General features: G+C 44.1%; 1 protein-coding gene across 1 annotated transcript in view; it reads right to left on the reverse strand.

Annotated features, from left to right (window-relative positions):
* Positions 1–2,166: 2,166 nt before the first annotated feature.
* Positions 2,167–21,209, reverse strand: part of AMFR (autocrine motility factor receptor) — a 71,933-nt gene continuing 52,890 nt past the window's right edge. Inside the window, exons 11-14 of the mRNA XM_089661431.1 lie at positions 16,886–17,020; positions 16,681–16,758; positions 10,485–10,669; positions 2,167–6,234 (exon numbers count right to left, since the gene is read on the reverse strand). Of these exons, the coding sequence (XP_089517557.1) occupies positions 6,078–6,234; positions 10,485–10,669; positions 16,681–16,758; positions 16,886–17,020 (555 nt within the window). The 3' untranslated portion in view covers positions 2,167–6,077. The remainder of the gene's footprint in view (positions 6,235–10,484; positions 10,670–16,680; positions 16,759–16,885; positions 17,021–21,209) is intronic.

The raw sequence follows: 21,209 nt of genomic DNA on the forward strand, positions 1-21,209 counted from the left end.
TCAACAGTGGGACTTTGCGGGGGCTTCTTGCAGATAGCTTGGCTTCACATAGGCGTCTTCTAATTGTAACAGTACTCACAGGGAACTTTACACCTTCTTTCATCTTCCTGGAGCTGATTGTTGGCTGAGTCCTTGCCATTTTGGCTATTCTTCTATCCATTCGAATGGTAGTTTTTCGATTTCTTCCACGTCTTTCAGGTTTTGGTTGCCATTTTAAAGCATTTGCGATCATTTTAGCTGAGCAGCCTATCATTTTCTGCACTTCTTTGTATGTTTTCCCCTCTTCAATCAACTTTTTAATCAAGGTATGCTGTTCTTCTGAACAATGTCTGGAACGACCCATTTTCCTCAGAATTTCAGAGAGAAATGCACTGTAACCATCATGTACAACATTTGCTGCCTTCCTTCCTTAAATAAGGGCAATAATTGCCACCTGTTTTTCAAAGAATAAATGACCTCACTAATAGAACTCCACACTCCTATTATTTTGAACATGTCCCTTTCAATTAGTGATTCAATTATACAGAATCAGCAGCATGCATGTCATGACTGTTGGATTTCTATTACTCTACTACACCTGCTAGTAAATTATTTGCCATGAAGAAATATCATTTCTACCAAAAACAGTGATTGATCAGGTTAGTGATGTCTGATGCTATTATTTTGAACACAACTGTAGCTGTCCACCAGTGTCTCTACATATACAAAGACCTTTTTAGTTGAGTATCCTTGTGTGATGTTGCATACGCAGAGATCCACAAGCTACCACTTACCATGTTAGACTTACAAGGGGGCTTCACTAATGTAATGCAGTTACAAGTTTTACCACAACACATTTTAAGAATTATACCCTAATGCCTAGTGGAAAGCATCTTCCTGATGTTCCACAAGTCCACATACCTCAAAGATTTGGCTGGATCTAGTTTCATCAGGAATTGGCACGATAAACCTTTTATCACATGGAGACAGCTTAAACTAATATTGTTCTTCAGTAGAAGAGTCTACAGCATGTTTGCTCTTGTGTCCCTTTCCTTTGGTCAATAAGTGATCCACCTGTCAACAGTTGCAGAAGTGGCATAGTTGAGGAATCACCCTCTCCAAGGACTCCCCTTTCTCCAATCTATTCTCAGACTGCTTCAGCTCTTCTCTCGGTTGTTGTAGACAACACAGGTGGTTCCTCATACATCACATGCCCCTTCCCTGGTTGGGTCTCCTAATTTGTACTGTTGCACAACAATGAGGTTCTGGTGTGCCTCTACTATCTAAGAGAAACATGAGTTCCTGCTGTGACAGGTGGTTTCCTGTTGTAAGCCACAACCCTTGGGTTAGGCCTCCTGCTGATCTAAGGTCTGTATTCAGCACAATATATGGCAGGGGTGTCCAAACTTTCAACTTCCTTAAGCCACACTGGAAGAAGAAGAGGAATAGTCTTAGGCCACAGATAAAATACACTAACAATATGAATAACTGATGAGCAGAAAGATTCGGGCAGATCACAAGTTAATGATCACCGATATAGATAATGTACCTATCTAAGTAATGTCATAAATTAAATATTGTGCTCTGTATACCAATTGTTTCCACTCTCTACTTGTCAGTACATATGCACTATGACGTCACATATACCTATAAAAAGGTTTATGTGAAGAGAGGATATCCTCTTTAATATTTGCAGCTCATTTTTTTTTTATTATAAAAGTAAAAGAGGACAACATAAAACTGCAATATCTGGTTTGATGGATGAGGCAGAAATTCTTAATGAATTCTCAAGGAGCTCATCAGATATTTTGGTTCTAATTTTGCCCTTCGTGTGCTTCATCCTCAAAATAGTTGCTCACAAATATAGGTGCTGCCGAAAACTGAGACATGAATAAGGTGTGATTGTGAAGAGTGGGAGATAAAGGTTATAAAAGTCCAGTAAAGAGACCCTGTCACGTTTCTTCGTCTGCACGAGTTCACGAAGTGTAAATGCATTGTTACAAAATTAAAAAAAAGAAAATCAACATTTTTAATTAAGTTTAAGATTTTGTGTTGGGTCGCACTCATCGCATTCTTGGGCTACAGATTGGACACCCCTGATATAGGGTATATTTATTAGAAGTTTTGGTGTTCTTTGAGAGAAGAATTTCAGAAAGTGAACATATTGATAAGACAATCACTATCCAAGATGTTTAACACTGATCAAAAGTTTATTTTTTAGAATAAAAACCAGCATTTGCAATAGCCAGATCACAAGGCATAAATTATCCTGTGTTGATGGCGCATAAAAAAAAAAAAAAAAAAAAAAAAGGAAAGAAAAGAAAAAGAAAAAAAAGTTTACTGGAGCCCACTCATAGCCCCCTCAAACATGTCATACAATATAAATGTGTGCAAATACAGGCAGAGTATTTGCACAGTCACAACGGAAGGTACAGTGAGATAATGTGAAGATCAACTGAGAAAATGCTGATCCAGTTTCACCTGTAACAGTGATTCTGTCCAAATAAACTATGCACAATGTCTACCAATCAACACAAAAACATGTTTCTTAAGTCAGGAACAGGCAAATGTATTGCACTCAGCAAGCAATCATGCAGGAGGTGGAGAATTCAGTGAAGGAATTTCTGTGGACATCGCAGTCCACGTTAAAGTATTGCTTGCAGAATATGCAGAAAGCCATGCAGGGATCCACCATGACAGCAGAACCCCAATTTTTAGTATAAAGCTGCAAGACATGAACATTCCCTCCTCATCACTAACGTCCTGAAAAATCAACACAAAGCTAGATCTCACTCTGCTACGAGCCACGTTCCTCAACACTAGACATCTGTACACAGTACACCCCATTTATCAGTCTGAATAGAAGTACTGTCCTTGCTGGCCCACAAAAACCAGATCCAAACCTCTACTGGGAAATGATATGGAGAACTTGGATCAGGTTGCTGCGGAGCAACACAGACATTTCTCATTTCAGACACTTTGAAGTATGAAAGCTACTGCATTAAAGGACCAGTAAATCTAGCAATTCTGTTCACCAGAAAAAAAAGAAAAATTGCAGATTAAAGTTTTCACAGAACGTTTAAGTTTCAGGTGCTTCTCGGAACTGAATATATTTTAGAATTCTGACTAGGAGAGATATTTTATTGCTGTACATTGCCAAGTTCCTGTCTCTGTTATGTCAACATACGATACTAGGGGTATAAAAGGAAATTATAATATTTAATTGATGTTTTTAAATGCTATAGTAATCATCTTAAAGCTGGACTCCAGACTAAAGGAAAAAGACACAGAGCTGTTTTTTTTCCCATTGGTTTGTGTTTTCTGTCTATGCAGTCCTGAGGTTTATACAGCTCTGCACAGCACAGTCCTGTCTGGCAGAACGAAAGATCTGGAAAAGCTAACTAACGCTGACAGGTATTGTCCCTCCCCAGCCTATAATTCAGATGAGAAAGGACAAACCGCAAAGAAGCTCATCTCTCTGCTCTCTCCTCCTAGAAGTAGAATATCGGATATAATCCATTGTTAGCACTTCAGCACAACTAATTGGCTCCTTGTGCTTCCTCTCCCACTTCCCTAGTCTGAGCTCTACTGTACAGAGATTACAACAGACTAACGCCAAGTGAAAACTGGACACAGTCTGCTTGCATAGAAAAAAAATGGTGTATTAAAGTGGAGCTCCACCCAAAAGGGGAAGGGCTTAAAGGACTGCTCCCCATTAAGGATTGGCACCTTTGGGGGGCAGGGGGGATGCGGGTACCCGAATTGAAAAGTACCCGCTCCCATTTCCAGTCCGATTGCCTAGGTGATTGGAAGCGGAAGGTGTCCTCCCTGTAGTCTTTTGGGACACGTGACAGGTCCCAGAAGACTACAGGACCGTTCATGAAGCGCAGCGCTACTTACGCATGCGCAGTGGGTATCTGGCTGTAAAGCCGCAAGCTATCACAGTCGGGTGCCCACACTGGAGATGCCGGCCTCCTGGAATACAGGACGACCGGTGAAACAGGCTGAGAGGGACACACCGAGGGACAGTAAGCTATCACAGCCGGGTGCCCACACTGGAGATGCCGGTCTCCTGGAATACAGGACGACCAGTGAAACGGGCTGCGGGGGGGGACACCGCGGGACAGTAAGTGGCTGTTTTTTTTAAAGGTCAGCAGGAAAGTTTTTGTAGCTGCTGACGTTTTTTTTGACAGGTGAGTGGAACTCCGCTTTAACATAGACCTGCATTCATTTGTATCTGCCTGGGGTTTAAAGCTTTGAAATGAATAAATACCAATCATGTAAAAAAAATGTAATTGTTAAAGTGATATTAAACCACAAACCACACATTGATTATATTGCAGCTTACCAAGTCATAGATGGGATGGCTGCATTAGTTTCCTTTTTAGGCTTTCTTTTTTCTATTTGCATCCTGTGATCCAGCCAGCAAGCCTCTCCAGTGGAATGCATCAGTTTACATGGATGAGATAAAATAAATCACTAAACACTGACAGAGGTGATCAGCTTTTATTTCCGTAAAACTTTTATCCCAAAAGGAAAAAAAAACGCTGTTTGCTGCAACTGATTATAAAGTATGAGCTGGAGTTTGGATTCAATTTGTTAGTGTATTTCAATCTGCTAGTACATTACCACTCCCCTCCTCCCAGACTGACCATGCTGCTGTGCCTCCTGCTCATGCACATTCATTCAGAGTTATGTCTCACTAATGCAGGAGGCGTGTTACTGGGCAGATCACCAGGTGAAACACACAAAGAAAACTAATGCAGCCACCACATCTCAGGATGAGTGAGCTGCAATATATTACATTTTTGGTTTTGGGGTTCCATACCACTTTAATGGATTTTGAACAATAGGGCAATCCTTTTTGCCATCACATATAAAGGCTGTGCTTCGTACTTAGTGGTGGAGTACAATGACTAATAATTGCTCCTTATTACTCTGACTGCGCTCATTCAACATACATTCAACAACATATGCTGTCTAGGTGGCATATCCACACAGGGCCGGTTCACACCAGAACATTGTACGGGAAAGGCGCATTCCATGCGTGTATTTCAAACACACTGCCTCTGCAATCTGCTGTGGGTGCCAATACATTGTTGACGGCATCACAATCACAGTGCGTTTGTGAGCACCAGATTGCATGGTACAGCAGTACCGAACGATTTGGTGCGGCATGTTTTTCAATTGTGGTGCATGCATTACTCTGTGGCGTTCTAGTGTGATTTGCAGCTCATTCAAATGAATGAAAAACAAAAAAAAAAAAAAAATCACACTGCAGGTGAACACACAGAAATTGCACAGGAACACAAAGGATATGTAAATGTTACCAAAAATTGAACTCTACGATTCACAAATGAGCACTCACCGAGTATCCAACAAATTTCTCTTTAAAGCAGCGGGAAGTTCTGAACAGGTACAGAAACTTTACCTTAGTGACTATTTTCAGCAATTCAGATAAAATAACATATTTAGGTTTATTGGTCCTTTAAATGTTTTCATAAAATACAAAAATACTAAAACACTGGTAAACAGAACAAATGCACGCAGAACAAGTCTGGAACGCCATCTACCCTGGCGAGGATGGAACGGACAGGTAAAGCTTTGTTTTCTAGGATTGTGGCATGTGACACCTTAGGGCTAAACATTTTGCAGTAAACAAATGGCATTGATATGGGACACCCATGAAGAGAACATAGTCCTTGGTTAGAAACACTGGTAAAATATTAGTCTCTGTTCAGTAAATATGTAAAAATACAAGAATCTGGGTCTTTCTATGTGTGTTATCAGGATATATAGTCACCAGAGGCATCATCCTCCATCTAAATATGGACGGGTTGACCCCAATCCTCTGAGGCTGTGAAATGGTCATTAGTTTTCCAGTGAAAGAGTCAGCACCAAATGCACATTAGTGCACCAGAGCCCAAAAGCAGTCCTGATCATTCTAAACACAAAGGGCTTCCAGAAAAAGAAATTACAAAAGCAGACCTGCGTCTGTTGAGCTGGAACAGCTCATAAGCAAGGTGCTGGGTCAGTATGAGTCTGTGCGTGCACCTCGTGCACAAATACAAGGTCAGACGGCATGTGCAATCTAGTCGTTATTGAGGGGGGCGCTGCAACTGAATTCTGCGCTCGGCAGCAGCTGCCAGTGTACGCCGGCGGATGTTTACAGAGTCTGAAGAAATACCCTCAACGAAGAGAGTTTGTTCTGACATAGGGATGTCTTCATCTTCTGAAGTTCGATTCAGATATCTCCTGTAGGGAAAGAAGCAGAAGCATCAGATAATCCCTTGTAGCTCAAATCCAATTTCCCTTCTGCTACAATAGCCTTTCAGGATGACTTCCATCATATGCATTTGATGAGCTCTCCGTTGTCTCCTGCTTCATCAGTATATAACAATGACATAGGAGGAGAAAGTCAGTATTGAGTGCAGAAAACGCTACCCACCTGCCCCCTATAATGGAACCCATATCAAACAATGGAAAGCTGGGGAGACGATTTACTAAAGACAAATGGACTGTGCACTTTGCAAGTGCAGCTGCACCCACTTTCCTCAAAGCTTAGTGAATGTGCTGAAGCTTCACTTTGTAAAGAATACCCAATTAAGGGCAAAGAAAAATAAAAAAAAAACATTTTTGCTTGCACATGATTAAATGATGGAAATCAGCAGAGCTTCACCACATTCAGTAAGCTCTTGGGAAGATAGGTGAAACTGCACTTGCAAAGTGCACAGTCTATTTGCCTTTAGTAAATCATCCTCTATGTGCATAACAGAGTCAAAATGCAACATGAAAATGTCAAATGGAACCAAAAAACATGTTAAAACATGGGCAGCATAGTGGCTAAATAGTTAGCATTTCCGCCTGGCAGTACTAGGGTCGTTGGTTCGAATCTCAGCGATGGTACCACCTGCCTGGAGTTTGCATGTTCTCCCTGTGCCTGGCAGTACTAGGGTCGTTGGTTCGAATCTCAGCCACGGTACCACCTGCTTGGAGTTTGCATGTTCTCCCTGTGCCTGCGTGGGTTTCCTCTGGGTACTCTGGTTTCCTCCCACACTCCAAAGACATGCTGGTAGGTTAATTGGATCCTGTCTAAATTGGCCCTAGTATGTGTATGTATGAATGTGAGTTAGGGACCTTAGATTGTACACCCCTTGAGGGTTAGGGACTGATGTGAATGTACAATATATATATATATATATATATATATATATGTGTGTGTGTGTAAAGCGCTGCGTAAATTGACGGCGCTATAGAATTACCTGAAATAAATAAAACAGTAAAGTGCTCATTTTTACACACATTACTGCAAAAGATCTTTGTGTGCTCGAACAATCTTTCAGAAACACAGAATTCCCTTTACAAGAGCTCAAAGAAATGGATAAATAAAACTGGAAATTTTACAGAAAATTCATAACACAGGGCCTAGCACTAACCTCACTACAGAGCCGCCCACTATGCTTGGTTTTAGTGTGCAGGCAGCTGTCAGTTTTTCCATGCAGTGTTCCTGGGTGGTGGGAGGGCTGTGTGATGCACATTTGTAGCACAGCGCGCTGTTTGCTTCTTCTTCTCTTATTTGAAGTGCACAAAATGACATTTCATTCATATCTTCACACAGCAGCATGGTGACACACTAGGCCTACAGTTTGCTGCACGATAATGCAACACGCCTGCATTTTTCTGCATTGCACATCATACTGGTATCATGGTGTGAACAAGGCACACAGAAAACCATTGTTTTCTATATGCCCACCAGGGACAGGCATTTATCCAGTCTAAAAAAATGCTAGTCACCACATCTAGGGTGAACTAGCCCTTAAACCATAGCATGGTACATAGCAAGAAAAGGCCAATACAATACAAACTATTTACTGTAAAGAATAAGCACCCTGCTGCAAATGATCCAGTCACTAAAAGGCTGGTATCAAGTGGATTTAAAAGACCTGAAGACCACTTCCGCAGCTACCACTTGAGGATGGAGCAGAGCCCGGAGACATGCCGATGACACACGGTCGCTTTGGTACATCTGGGGTCATCACCCTTGGGAGTGCAATGATAGAGGGTCTGCATTGGGTACTTTTAGGTCTTTGTCACCCACCCTACAACAACTGTATTATTAGACTGCTGTGCTATGCTGCTGTGCTTCCTTTTTATAACTTCCAGTTAAATATAAGCCGTTTGCAGTGATCTGGCCACAAACAACAACATGAATCATTTTGCTTAAATCCAGCAACCATGAGTTATGTTGCTTGACACCCTGCCCTTAAACTTGCCATAGATGGATTGAAAGTCATGACGTAAATAACAGTCATCATTGCTTGTGTTCTCAACCGAACTGTCAAGACATCAAATGGCTGGTGTCATAACTGATCACATGTACAACACCACGGAATCTGCAGATCAAACTAAAGCCTGGTACACATGGTTTCTACTGAACCAGCTGACATTCGGCCTGTGTGAACAGCAGCTTTTGTTCAGCTTCTGTCGAACAGGCATTCTGAAAAAGACAAAAATGAAAAAAAGCAGCCGATTGGCATCCAATAGCTGTGTTCTGGCAGGGGAGGGGGGGAAGGTACAGTCCCCCCCATCAGAACACAGTTGCACAGCAGGGAGATAGCTGGACTAACATTGCATAGTTAGTACAGTGAGTTCCTCAGGTTTTTTTTTTTTTTCGTTCGACCTGATGGGTTGAACGAAAAAAAAAAAAGGTACCATGGGTACCAGGCTTAAGGTTAAATTGGTAGGATTCTTGGCTGCAATGGATAACCCCAAGTTCACACCTAAGCGTTTTCTGCAGTGTTTTGCAGAAATGCAGCACAGTTCATTTAACATGATTTCCTATGGGACATGTTCACTCCGGTGTGTATTCACCCGGAGCGTTTTTTGGAAAGGGTCAGAGACTTTTTTGCACGTGAAACATTGCGTTTTTGGTTCTATAGACTTTAATGGGAACGCTGCAGAAAAGCATGTATTGCGTTTTTGCTGCGTTTTGCGTTTAAAATCTGCCTAGCGACAAGAAAAATTTAAAAAAATGTAAAAAACAAACAAACCGCAAAACGCTGCAAAAACGCAAGTGCAAAACCGCAAAAATCACTGCAGAAATGGATGAAACGTAACCTGCATAGTGAACCTAGACTTAGAGAGTTTAGTTCTGCTTTAATGAGCTGCACTGCAGACACTTCCAAATATATGACTCTTCCACTAGATGGCACTGTTCTGTCCTTCCTCAAGGGAGAGATTGCCCAATGAAAAAACCAGCAAATCACAACTAAAGGCAAAACGTTTTATTTACATTTTGTATAGTGTGTGGGGGGATTACAGCACCTGTCACTTTTACCTCTGTTTGTGCTCCCGTTAAAGGAGAGTCACCCTCTCTATTTGACTTCTTTACCATTATCAACGAAAGTGGGAAGAAAAAAAAAAAAATAAGGAAAAGAAATCCCAATTGGGTTGTCCCCAGAACAATAATAGTGAGGATATTTTCCAATGGGGACATCCATGGATTCCCTCACCTTAGAGGGATTTTTGCTCACTTCCTTTATTGGCTATGGGACAGGAAGTGAAAGAAAATCTGCCCAATGGGACACAGATGGCAAAAAGAAACCATACAGGGGTTATAATGTGCCCTTATTCTATCCAAAATGAAAAAATAAAAGTTTTGCCTTTAGTTCTACTTTAAAATAGTACAACAAACATCAAATCAAATTTCATTAGACAAAATACTTGAAGCAGATTTTGGTAAACAGATCATAAGTCATCTGCTGAACAATTCCTTTGTGCCGACAACCTACCTTCTGCCCAGTCATTTGAAGTGTATTTAAACCCAAATAGAAAAAATGTAATATATTGCAGCTTACCAGTCCACAAATGTGCCTGCTGTGTTAGTTTTTACTTTTCAGCCTAGGAACATTTGCAGCAAGTACATAAAATACCTGATGATCTTGCCAGAAATGAAGTGTTCTTGTCACTTCCTGTAAGATGAAAAAAAAAGCACAAACAGCCCAACTAGTACTATCAATCCACCATGTAATAGTGATGAACAAAGGCAGAGATGTTTGAGGTCCAGCCTTTGATACCCTTGGCTCCCTCCATAAATCCAGAAAAAAAAAAAAGCGTAGCCACAAAGGTTTTTCTGCAGGATAACCAGGTAAAAACAGAAAAAGAAAAAACTAAAATAAATAATAATGAAGCCACCACATTGAAGGGCTAGTCTGATGCAATATATAAAATGCCTGGGTTTAGATACGATTTAATATCTCCTCTTCCACATCTTGGAATCTTGGCAGACTTTGTGTAAAGCCGCATGTTGCCAAACGAGCTTGGTTCAGTGCCAAAATGAGGTGCCTGAGCTTCTTTGGTGTGTTTTTCATGCGACAGGCAGCCTATTTAAGTCAATGGGCTGTCATGTCAACATGTGAGATGCAAAACAACACAAGTCAATATGCTAGGATGTGAACGTAGCCTTACATCACTCCCGTATTTTTTTTTTCCTTTTTTTATTTTACCTTCTTGCCAGTTGCATCATATCTTCCTTTCTTTGTACCAGCATTCGTTGCCTCTCCTCTGCAGACTTGGAAAATCTGCTGCCTCTGGCCTCAAAATCTTCTGCCTCTATGGGCTGACTGTCCACCTCACTGAAATCTTCAAACTCTTCCACAGTTGGTGAAAGGTTCAAAGGAACTCGCTCAGTCTGAGAAAAGACATGTAAAAATGAATCTTATTTTTAAAAGCAGAACAAGAAATACACGAACATTCACGGTCCATTTATGAGGCTTCCCCCTAAACCCTGCTGTCAAAACACTGCATTAAATAAAACAAAACACTTGGGGATAAAATCATAAAAAAATCTTACCTTACTTACAGAATTTTTATTAATTTATATATACAGCAGCTGGGTACCTTGCATTTTAGATCCGCATTAAACACCTGAAGTCCGGACTTTTTCACCCCCTTCCTGCCCAGGCCAATTTTCAGCTTTCAGCACTCTCACACCATGAATGGCAATTACTCAGGCAAGCAAGACTGTAACCAGGTGAAATCTTTTTTTTTTTTGCGACAGATAGAACTTTCAGTTGGTGGTGTTTAAATACCACTGGGTTTTTTTATGTTTTGTTTTATAAACAAAAAAAGTACCAAAAATTAAAAAAAAAAAAAAATTTTTTCCATTTTTTAATAAGATTTTCCAAATATTATTATAATACAAGATTTATACAGTGTCAACAATTTGCGCTTTCTTCATAAATTTAGGCCAAAATGTATTCTGCTACATTTTTTGGTAAAAAATAACCCAAAACAGTGTATAATTTTTAGTCTGTGTGAAAGTTATAGTCTACAAATTATGGTATATAAACCTGAATATTGATCAGGATGCTGGTATGGTGTATGGCGGTGATCAGGGTGCTGGTATGGTGTATGGCAGTGATCAGGATGTTGTTATGGGGTATGACCGTGTTCAGGGCACTGGTATGGGGTATGGCAGTGATCAGGGCGCTGGTATGGAGTATGGCGGTGATCAGGGCGCTGGTATGGAGTATGGCGGTGATCAGGGCGCTGGTATGGAGTATGGCGGTGATCAGGGCGCTGGTATGGAGTATGGCGGTGATCAGGGCGCTAGTATGGAGTATGGCGGTGATCAGGGCGCTGGTATGGAGTATGGCGGTGATCAGGGCGCTGGTATGGGGTATGGCGGTGATCAGGGCGCTGGTATGGAGTATGGTGGTAATTAGGATGCTGGTATGGGGTATGGCAGTGACCAGGACGCTGGTATGGGGTATGGCAGTGACCAGGACGCTGGTATGGGGTATGGCAGTGACCAGGACGCTGGTATGGGGTATGGCAGTGACCAGGACGCTGGTATGGGGTATGGCAGTGACCAGGACGCTGGTATGGGGTATGGCAGTGACCAGGACGCTGGTATGGGGTATGGCGGTGATCAGGGCGCTGGTATGGAGTATGGTGGTAATTAGGACGCTGGTATGGGGTATGGCAGTGACCAGGACGCTGGTATGGGGTATGGCGGTGACCAGGACGCTGGTATGGGGTATGGCGGTGACCAGGACGCTGGTATGGGGTATGGCGGTGACCAGGACGCTGGTATGGGGTATGGCGGTGACCAGGACGCTGGTATGGGGTATGGCGGTGACCAGGACGCTGGTATGGGGCATGGCGGTGACCAGGAAGCTGGTATGGGGTATGGCGGTGACCAGGACGCTGGTATGGGGTATGGCGGTGACCAGGACGCTGGTATGGGGTATGGCGGTGATCAGGGCACTGGTATGGGGTATGGCGGTGATCAGGGCGCTGGTATGGAGTATGGTGGTAATTAGGACGCTGGTATGGGGTATGGCAGTGACCAGGACGCTGGTATGGGGTATGGCAGTGACCAGGACGCTGGTATGGGGTATGGCAGTGACCAGGACACTGGTATGGGGTATGGCGGTGACCAGGACGCTGGTATGGGGTATGGCAGTGACCAGGACGCTGGTATGGGGTATGGCGGTGACCAGGACGCTGGTATGGGGTATGGCGGTGACCAGGACGCTGGTATGGGGCATGGCGGTGACCAGGACGCTGGTATGGGGTATGGCGGTGACCAGGACGCTGGTATGGGGTATGGCGGTGACCAGGACGCTGGTATGGGGTATGGCGGTGACAAGGACGCTGGTATGGGGTATGGCAGTGACCAGGACGCTGGTATGGGGTATGGCAGTGACCAGGACGCTGGTATGGGGTATGGCAGTGACCAGGACGCTGGTATGGGGTATGCCGGTGACCAGGACGCTGGTATGGGGTATGGCGGTGACCAGGACGCTGGTATGGGGTATGGCGGTGACCAGGACGCTGGTATGGGGTATGGCGGTGACCAGGACGCTGGTATGGGGTATGGCGGTGACCAGGACGCTGGTATGGGGTATGGCGGTGACCAGGACGCTGGTATGGGGCATGGCGGTGACCAGGACGCTGGTATGGGGTATGGCGGTGACCAGGACGCTAGTATGAGGTATGGCGGTGACCAGGACGCTGGTATGGGGTATGGCGGTGATCAGGGCACTGGTATGGGGTATGGCGGTGATCAGGGCGCTGGTATGGAGTATGGTGGTAATTAGGACGCTGGTATGGGGTATGGCAGTGACCAGGACGCTGGTATGGGGTATGGCAGTGACCAGGACGCTGGTATGGGGTATGGCGGTGACCAGGACGCTGGTATGGGGTATGGCGGTGACCAGGACGCTGGTATGGGGTATGGCGGTGACCAGGACGCTGGTATGGGGTATGGCGGTGACCAGGACGCTGGTATGGGGTATGGCGGTGACCAGGACGCTGGTATGGGGCATGGCGGTGACCAGGACGCTGGTATGGGGTATGGCGGTGACCAGGACGCTGGTATGGGGTATGGCGGTGACCAGGACGCTGGTATGGGGTATGGCGGTGACCAGGACGCTGGTATGTGGTATGGCGGTGATCAGGACGCTGTTATGAGGTATGGCAGTGATCAGGACACTGGTATGGGGTATGGCGGTGATCAGAGCACTGGTATGGGGTATGGCGGTGATCAGAGCGCTGGTATGGGGTATGGCGGTGACCAGGACGCTGGTATGTGGTATGGCGGTGATCAGGACGCTGTTATGAGGTATGGCGGTGATCAGGACACTGGTATGGGGTATGGCGGTGATCAGAGCACTGGTATGGGGTATGGCGGTGATCAGAGCACTGGTATGGGGTATGGCGGTGATCAGAGCGCTGGTATGGGGTATGGCGGTGACCAGGACGCTGGTATGTGGTATGGCGGTGATCAGGACGCTGTTATGAGGTATGGCGGTGATCAGGACACTGGTATGGGGTATGGCGGTGATCAGAGCACTGGTATGGGGTATGGCGGTGATCAGAGCACTGGTATGGGGTATGGCGGTGATCAGAGCACTGGTATGGGGTATGGCGGTGATCAGAGCGCTGGTATGGGGTATGGCGGTGACCAGGACGCTGGTATGTGGTATGGCGGTGATCAGGACGCTGTTATGAGGTATGGCGGTGATCAGGACACTGGTATGGGGTATGGCGGTGATCAGAGCACTGGTATGGGGTATGGCGGTGATCAGAGCACTGGTATGGGGTATGGCGGTGATCAGAGCGCTGGTATGGAGTATGGTGGTAATTAGGACGCTGGTATGGGGTATGGCAGTGACCAGGACGCTGGTATGGGTTATGGCAGTGACCAGGACGCTGGTATGGGGTATGGCAGTGACCAGGACGCTGGTATGGGGTATGGCGGTGACCAGGACGCTGGTATGGGGTATGGCGGTGACCAGGACGCTGGTATGGGGCATGGCGGTGACCAGGACGCTGGTATGGGGCATGGCGGTGACCAGGACGCTGGTATGGGGTATGGCGGTGACCAGGACGCTGGTATGGGGTATGGCAGTGACCAGGACGCTGGTATGGGGTATGGCAGTGACCAGGACGCTGGTATGGGGTATGGCGGTGACCAGGACGCTGGTATGGGGTATGGCGGTGATCAGGGCACTGGTATGGGGTATGGCGGTGACCAGGACGCTGGTATGGGGTATGGCGGTGATCAGGACGCTGTTATGAGGTATGGCGGTGACCAGGACGCTGGTATGGGGTATGGCGGTGACCAGGACGCTGGTATGTGGTATGGCGGTGATCAGGACGCTGTTATGAGGTATGGCGGTGATCAGGACACTGGTATGGGGTATGGCGGTGATCAGAGCACTGGTATGGGGTATGGCGGTGATCAGAGCACTGGTATGGGGTATGGCGGTGATCAGAGCGCTGGTATGGAGTATGGTGGTAATTAGGACGCTGGTATGGGGTATGGCAGTGACCAGGACGCTGGTATGGGTTATGGCAGTGACCAGGACGCTGGTATGGGGTATGGCAGTGACCAGGACGCTGGTATGGGGTATGGCGGTGACCAGGACGCTGGTATGGGGTATGGCGGTGACCAGGACGCTGGTATGGGGCATGGCGGTGACCAGGACGCTGGTATGGGGCATGGCGGTGACCAGGACGCTGGTATGGGGTATGGCGGTGACCAGGACGCTGGTATGGGGTATGGCAGTGACCAGGACGCTGGTATGGGGTATGGCAGTGACCAGGACGCTGGTATGGGGTATGGCGGTGACCAGGACGCTGGTATGGGGTATGGCGGTGATCAGGGCACTGGTATGGGGTATGGCGGTGATCAGGGCACTGGTATGGGGTATGGCGGTGATCAGGGCACTGGTATGGGGTATGGCGGTGATCAGGGCGCTGGTATGGGGTATGGCGGTGACCAGGACGCTGGTATGGGGTATGGCGGTGATCAGGACGCTGTTATGAGGTATGGCGGTGACCAGGACGCTGGTATGGGGTATGGCGGTGACCAGGACGCTGGTATGGGGTATGGCGGTGATCAGGGCACTGGTATGGGGTATGGCGGTGATCAGGGCACTGGTATGGGGTATGGCGGTGATCAGGGCGCTGGTATGGGGTATGGCGGTGACCAGGACGCTGGTATGGGGTATGGCGGTGATCAGGACGCTGTTATGAGGTATGGCGGTGACCAGGACGCTGGTATGGGGTATGGCGGTGACCAGGACGCTGGTATGTGGTATGGCGGTGATCAGGACGCTGTTATGAGGTATGGCAGTGATCAGGACACTGTTATGTACACAGCAATCACATGGGACAAAACCATGTGATCACCCAGACACAGCAGTAATATGATCCACTGTGTCCGGGCGACACACAGATCACAGGGCTCCCGAGTACACGCCGGAACCTCTGATGCGGGCTGACGTCCATCGTTTAAAGGCTGTGGGCTGACAGGAAGTGGTTAAAGGGTAGGTAAAGCTTTTCTTAATTTTCATATGATAGAAAAGTTAAGGTCAGGTTTTTTTTTTATCTCTTGTATATCGTATGGAAGATTTCTTTTCCCTGAGACAGAGCAGCAAGTAAGAGAAGATTTCATCAACCAAGGGTAAGCCCCCTTTTAAATTGCTGTCAATAGTACAGGTTGCCCCAATGGAAAAATCTGACAGGGTTTCTAACATTTTCACAGTCTATACAAAACTTACACAACACTTTAAATGGAGAAACAGACATGGCAGACGAGAGAGCTCTGTGCACTCACATACAGGTTAAGGGTCCATTCATACTTTGAAGCAGGCAAGGTCCATATATAAAAATGAAAATGTATTCTTTTTTTATAAGACCTCAAACTACCACACCACATAGTAGCATGTTAGGAGCAAATCCTAGATGCTGGATTTCCAGGCACCACCCTGTGAGGTCTCAATCAAAACTATTAAATGGGACCTTACAGCACAAGCAATGTATATTGCTTCTGGCAAAACACATAGTTGTGCACATTACAGTGTGAATGGGCTCTAAGAGACCAGAAAGCCTAAAATAGAAATTGCCTCTTATGAGAGACCTTTATATGTCATCTATAATTACAGGTAATTATTTATTTATTTTTAAAGCTCATCAGAGCTAAGATGATGAAGACAAAAGACCTTACGCAATTCCGTATCTTCTTTGGCCACATTTTTAACATTCGTAACCTGAGGTACACCTGTATTAAACAAACATGCAAGTCGCTACAAAAATCATGTGTATAAAATTACTACATACAGAAAACCCCATAGGGAGCACAAGAGTACCCACAATATAAAGCCAGGCTCAGCTCAAGCATACTACCTGCACTGAACTGCTGTCATCTTCCTGCTCATTTGCATCTGGAGAGCTGTCAGCAGCTGGTCTAGGGTCATCTGGCCTCTGTAATACAAGAGCACTTCTTAGAAGAGCTGGGATAAGTATTTATAGGATTACACTAGGGCAATGTTAGTTCAAATATCTGCTAGGACAAACAATGTAGAACAGCACCTCTAACCAAGACACTGACCTGGGTGGGAAAAGGCACTTGGATCCGTCCTTCTAAAATATTATCCGTTGTAATCTCCACTGAGCGAGTGATCTGCAAATCCTGCAAGACTAGATGATATGGTACTTGCGGGAACATGTCTAGGACTTGTCGAGCCTGGAAAGACATTGTAGATTCATATGACATCTCAAACAGAATACCATTTAGACAATGACAACATCTGATCAAAATTAGACTCTGCAAAACTCCATGGAGGTTTCCCCAACACAGTTCCCAGCCCGGCCTCTTTAATCTCAGTGCTTCTTTTATCTGCCGATACACAGATATTAATCTTCCTGGGCAGATAAGTGAACCCAGAAACTCAGGATTCAAGATCTCACTGCTGAAGTCACGGCGATATGAGGGCTAATCTACACAGAGGACATTATACTGTATTTGCTAATTAGCATGAAATTAAAGCAGTGTTAAACCCAAGAGCAAACATTTATTATATTGCAGCTTACCAATCCTTAAATGTGGTGACGGCATTCGTTTTCTTTTTAGGCTTTCTTTCGGCACGTTAGCATCAACTGACATTATATTTTTGATCATTCATAAATAAGGAAAATACTACTCTGAACATCATTATGCCTAGCTACAAAATTCACTAAGACTGCAGAGTATTGATTTTATATACAGGCACACAAACATGTATACCTATAAATTACAACCTATAAATAAAAATAAAAAGTTTAAAGCTGGAAGGCTAAGCTAAAGCTGCTTTCAAGCTGATAAAACGTGTGACCATGTATTCCTATTCCTTCAAACTGATCTGTTGCAGGTCAAGTGTGTTTTTTTTAAAAATCCTGCTTGCTGCATTTTTGGTGCGGTAAAAAAAGCACCAAAAACACACCTCCCTATTGAGCTCAATGGAAAATGTCCTGTAAAAAATGCGATAAAAACGCATACGTGTTTTTTGCTAGGATCAGTGTGAAAGTAGACGAAGACGTGCAGTTGGGGGGGGCATTAACCACTTGCCGTCCAGCTGATATATATAAACGGCCAGACGGTGGCAGTCCAGGGGCGGGTTGCCGTTCATAAGCGTGCAGCACCGCGATGCGGTGCCCGCTGTGTCCTCCAGACACAGTGGAACACCGATTGTCATACGGGACCAATCAGTGATCACATGCAGAGTAGTAAGCAAGATGTCACTTCTGACATCATTGCTTACTTCGTGTGAAATCTGTGAATGATGTTTATAAACGGCCTCCCCGCACCCTGCTTGTGTACGCTCCCTGGGAACGCACAGCACCGCAATCCGGTGCCCGCTGTGTCCTCCGGACACAGTGAAACACCGATCGTCGGATGGGACCTCTGTACGAGTTTCCGATCATGTGATCACTGATTGTCCAATCAGTGATCACATGCAAAGTAGTAAGCAAGATGTCACTTCTGACATCATTGCTTACTACGTGTGAAATCTGTGAATGATCACAGAGGTCACATGGTACAAGGCTATTCACAACAGCCTTGTACCATGTGACAAGCTGTGACCAATCACAGCTCACACAGTAGTTCTCAGTGGCTGCAAGAATGCAGACAGAGAGAAAGAGAAATGATTGCTTTTACAGCCTTTATGGGTGTAAAAGCAATCAGTGTAAAAAAAAAAAAAAATCTTCATAACCCCCCACAAGTAGTACATTGTCACCATGGTGACACTGTACTGCTAGGGTGACAGTATGTAGAAAAAAAAATCAATAATAATCTAAAATAATAAAATAAAAATGTAAACAAATTTTTTTTTAAATTATAATTTTTGGTTATAAACTAATTTGGGTTATTTTTTAGTTTTTACTAAAAAGATAACTGAATACATTTTGGCCAAGATTTATAATGAAATATTTATTTGCAACGTTTTTTTATAAATGTTTGGACTTTTTCATTTATATAGCAAAAAAAATAAAAATCCCAGTGGCGAATAAATACCACCAAAATAAAACTTTATCTGTCTCAAAAAAATGCTAAATAATTTATATGGGTACAGTGTTGTATGACCGCGTAATTGTCATTCAAAGTGTGATAGAGCTGAAATTCTGAAAATTGGCCTGGACAGGAAGGGGGTAAAAGTGTCCAGACTTGAAGTGGTTAATAACTGTGGAGCGAGGGTGCTTACATGCCGTGGTCACATTGCTTGGCATCCACTGCAAAAAAAATCCAAGATTTTACAGTTTCCAAATGTGACTCATTCAATAAAATGAGGAAGCTTGTAAAAAATAATCAAGTACAGCCACTGGGTTCACTTTTACAAAAAAGAATTCTCTCTTCTCTAAAGCGAATAAATGCAACCTTTGTAATCCTTCATAATGGAGGTCTTCCAACCCCGTTATTAATTTTGTTGCCGTTCTCCAAACTCTTTCTAATTCAAGGACGTCCATTCTGTGAATTGGTGACCAAACTGCTCTACTTGCTCAACATGATGCAGAAAGAGTGTATTATAAAAAAAACATACTAAATGGACTTACCTATTGAATATATGACCTTTTAAAAAAAATACTAAGGAGTATTATTGTAGTCTTGTTAGATGCAAATTGGCTGTTGCTAATACAAACTTTGACAAGGATAATGATTTTTTTTCCAGAGGAATAATCGATCTATAGTTGACAACCCATTTGTTCAATATGCTATACACAAAGGAAGTGGATTTTGACTGATAGCTAAGATACAATTGTAATTTATTATTGTAGATATCAATCCCTGCTTCCACTATGTCTTGCCATAATCTGATTGATTGAAATATGGTTGTATTCATGTGCTGTCAATCAAAACAAAGCGAATGATAATATTTGGCTTCAGTTTAATGGGAATTTTTGATCGAAATTGAGTCTAAGGCTTCATTCACACAGACAAATGTGTACTTTCTGCATGGAACACAGGTTCTTGCTGGCAGTGCTAGAAGAAGATCCTGCCTTAACCACTATATTTATAAACGTACTCCCACTTCCCTGCCTGTGCGTGCTCCCTAGGAGCACGCGGCACCGCGATCCGGTGCCTGATGTGTCATCCGGACACAGCGGAACACCAATCGCTGTACGGGACCTCTGTGTGAGGTCCCGATCATGTGATCACCGATTGGCCAATCGGTGATCACATGAATAGTAGTAAGCAAGATGTCACTTCTGACATCATTGCTTACTATGGGTGAAATCTGTGAATGATCACAACAGCCTTGTATCCACAACAGCTATTCACGACAGCCTTGTACCATGTGACAAGCTGTGACCAATCACAGCTCTCACAGTATTTCTCAATGGCTGCAAGAATTCAGCCAGAGAGAAGAAGAAATTATTGCTTTACAGCCTTTATGGGTGTAAAAGCAATCAGTGTAAAAAAAAATCTTCATCACCCCCCCCACAAGTAGTACAGTGTCACTATGGTGACACTGTACTGCTAGGGTGACAGTATGTTAAAAAAAAAACATAAATAATAATATAAAAAAAAAAATAAAAATGTATAAAAAAAAGTTTAGAAAAATTATAATTTTTGGTTATAAACTAATTTGGGTTATTTTTTTTTTTCACTAAAAAGATAGCTGAATACATTTTGGCCAAGATTTATGAAGAAAGATTATTTACTTGCAAAAAGAAAAACACTTTTTTTTCAAAATGTTTGGACTTTTTCATTTATATATCAAAAAAATCAAAATCCCAGTGATGAATAAATACCACCAAAATAAAGTTTTATCTGTCTCAAAAAAATGCAAAAAAATTCATACGGGTACAGTGTTGCATGACTGCACAATTGTCATTCAAAGTGTGATAGCGCTGAAAGCTGAAAATTGGCCTGGACAGGAAGGGGGTGAAAGTGTCCGGACTTAAAGTGGTTAAATATGTGCCTGGTCTTTGGACATGTGCAATGACTTTAATATACGTGTTTACATGCGTACAATCTGCAGATATGTACGGCCCCAGAGACATCTGTGTCCTACCTATTTTGTACACCACTAAACGTGGTGCACATTTTTTTTTGCAGATGCAGCGGTGTGTATTCATTCCTCTAGCGCTTCATTTAGAGGAGTACAAAACTATATATTGGGAAATGAGCCCCAAAGCTATTAGAAAAATTGTATACGTCTACATATTGTATGAACAGGAGCCAGGCGCTGTGTAGTTTTGTGATAAAAGTAATACAGACTTGATAAAGCGCATGTGCGCGAAACATGTCCCGGCAACTGGCCTCTTCCTTCTAAAGCTGCGGCTCCAGCAAGAGTTCCCCCCCTCCGTCTCTCCACATCGTGGTGACGTCATCCAGGACGCTGGGACGTCGGGTACACGTGGTCCCTGCACTGACAGGTATTCTACTCCACTGC

This window comes from Staurois parvus, unplaced genomic scaffold (assembly GCF_062004578.1).
Source record: "Staurois parvus isolate SC_StPar_1 unplaced genomic scaffold, SC_StPar_1.0 ptg001336l, whole genome shotgun sequence".
NCBI lineage: Eukaryota > Metazoa > Chordata > Amphibia > Anura > Ranidae > Staurois > Staurois parvus.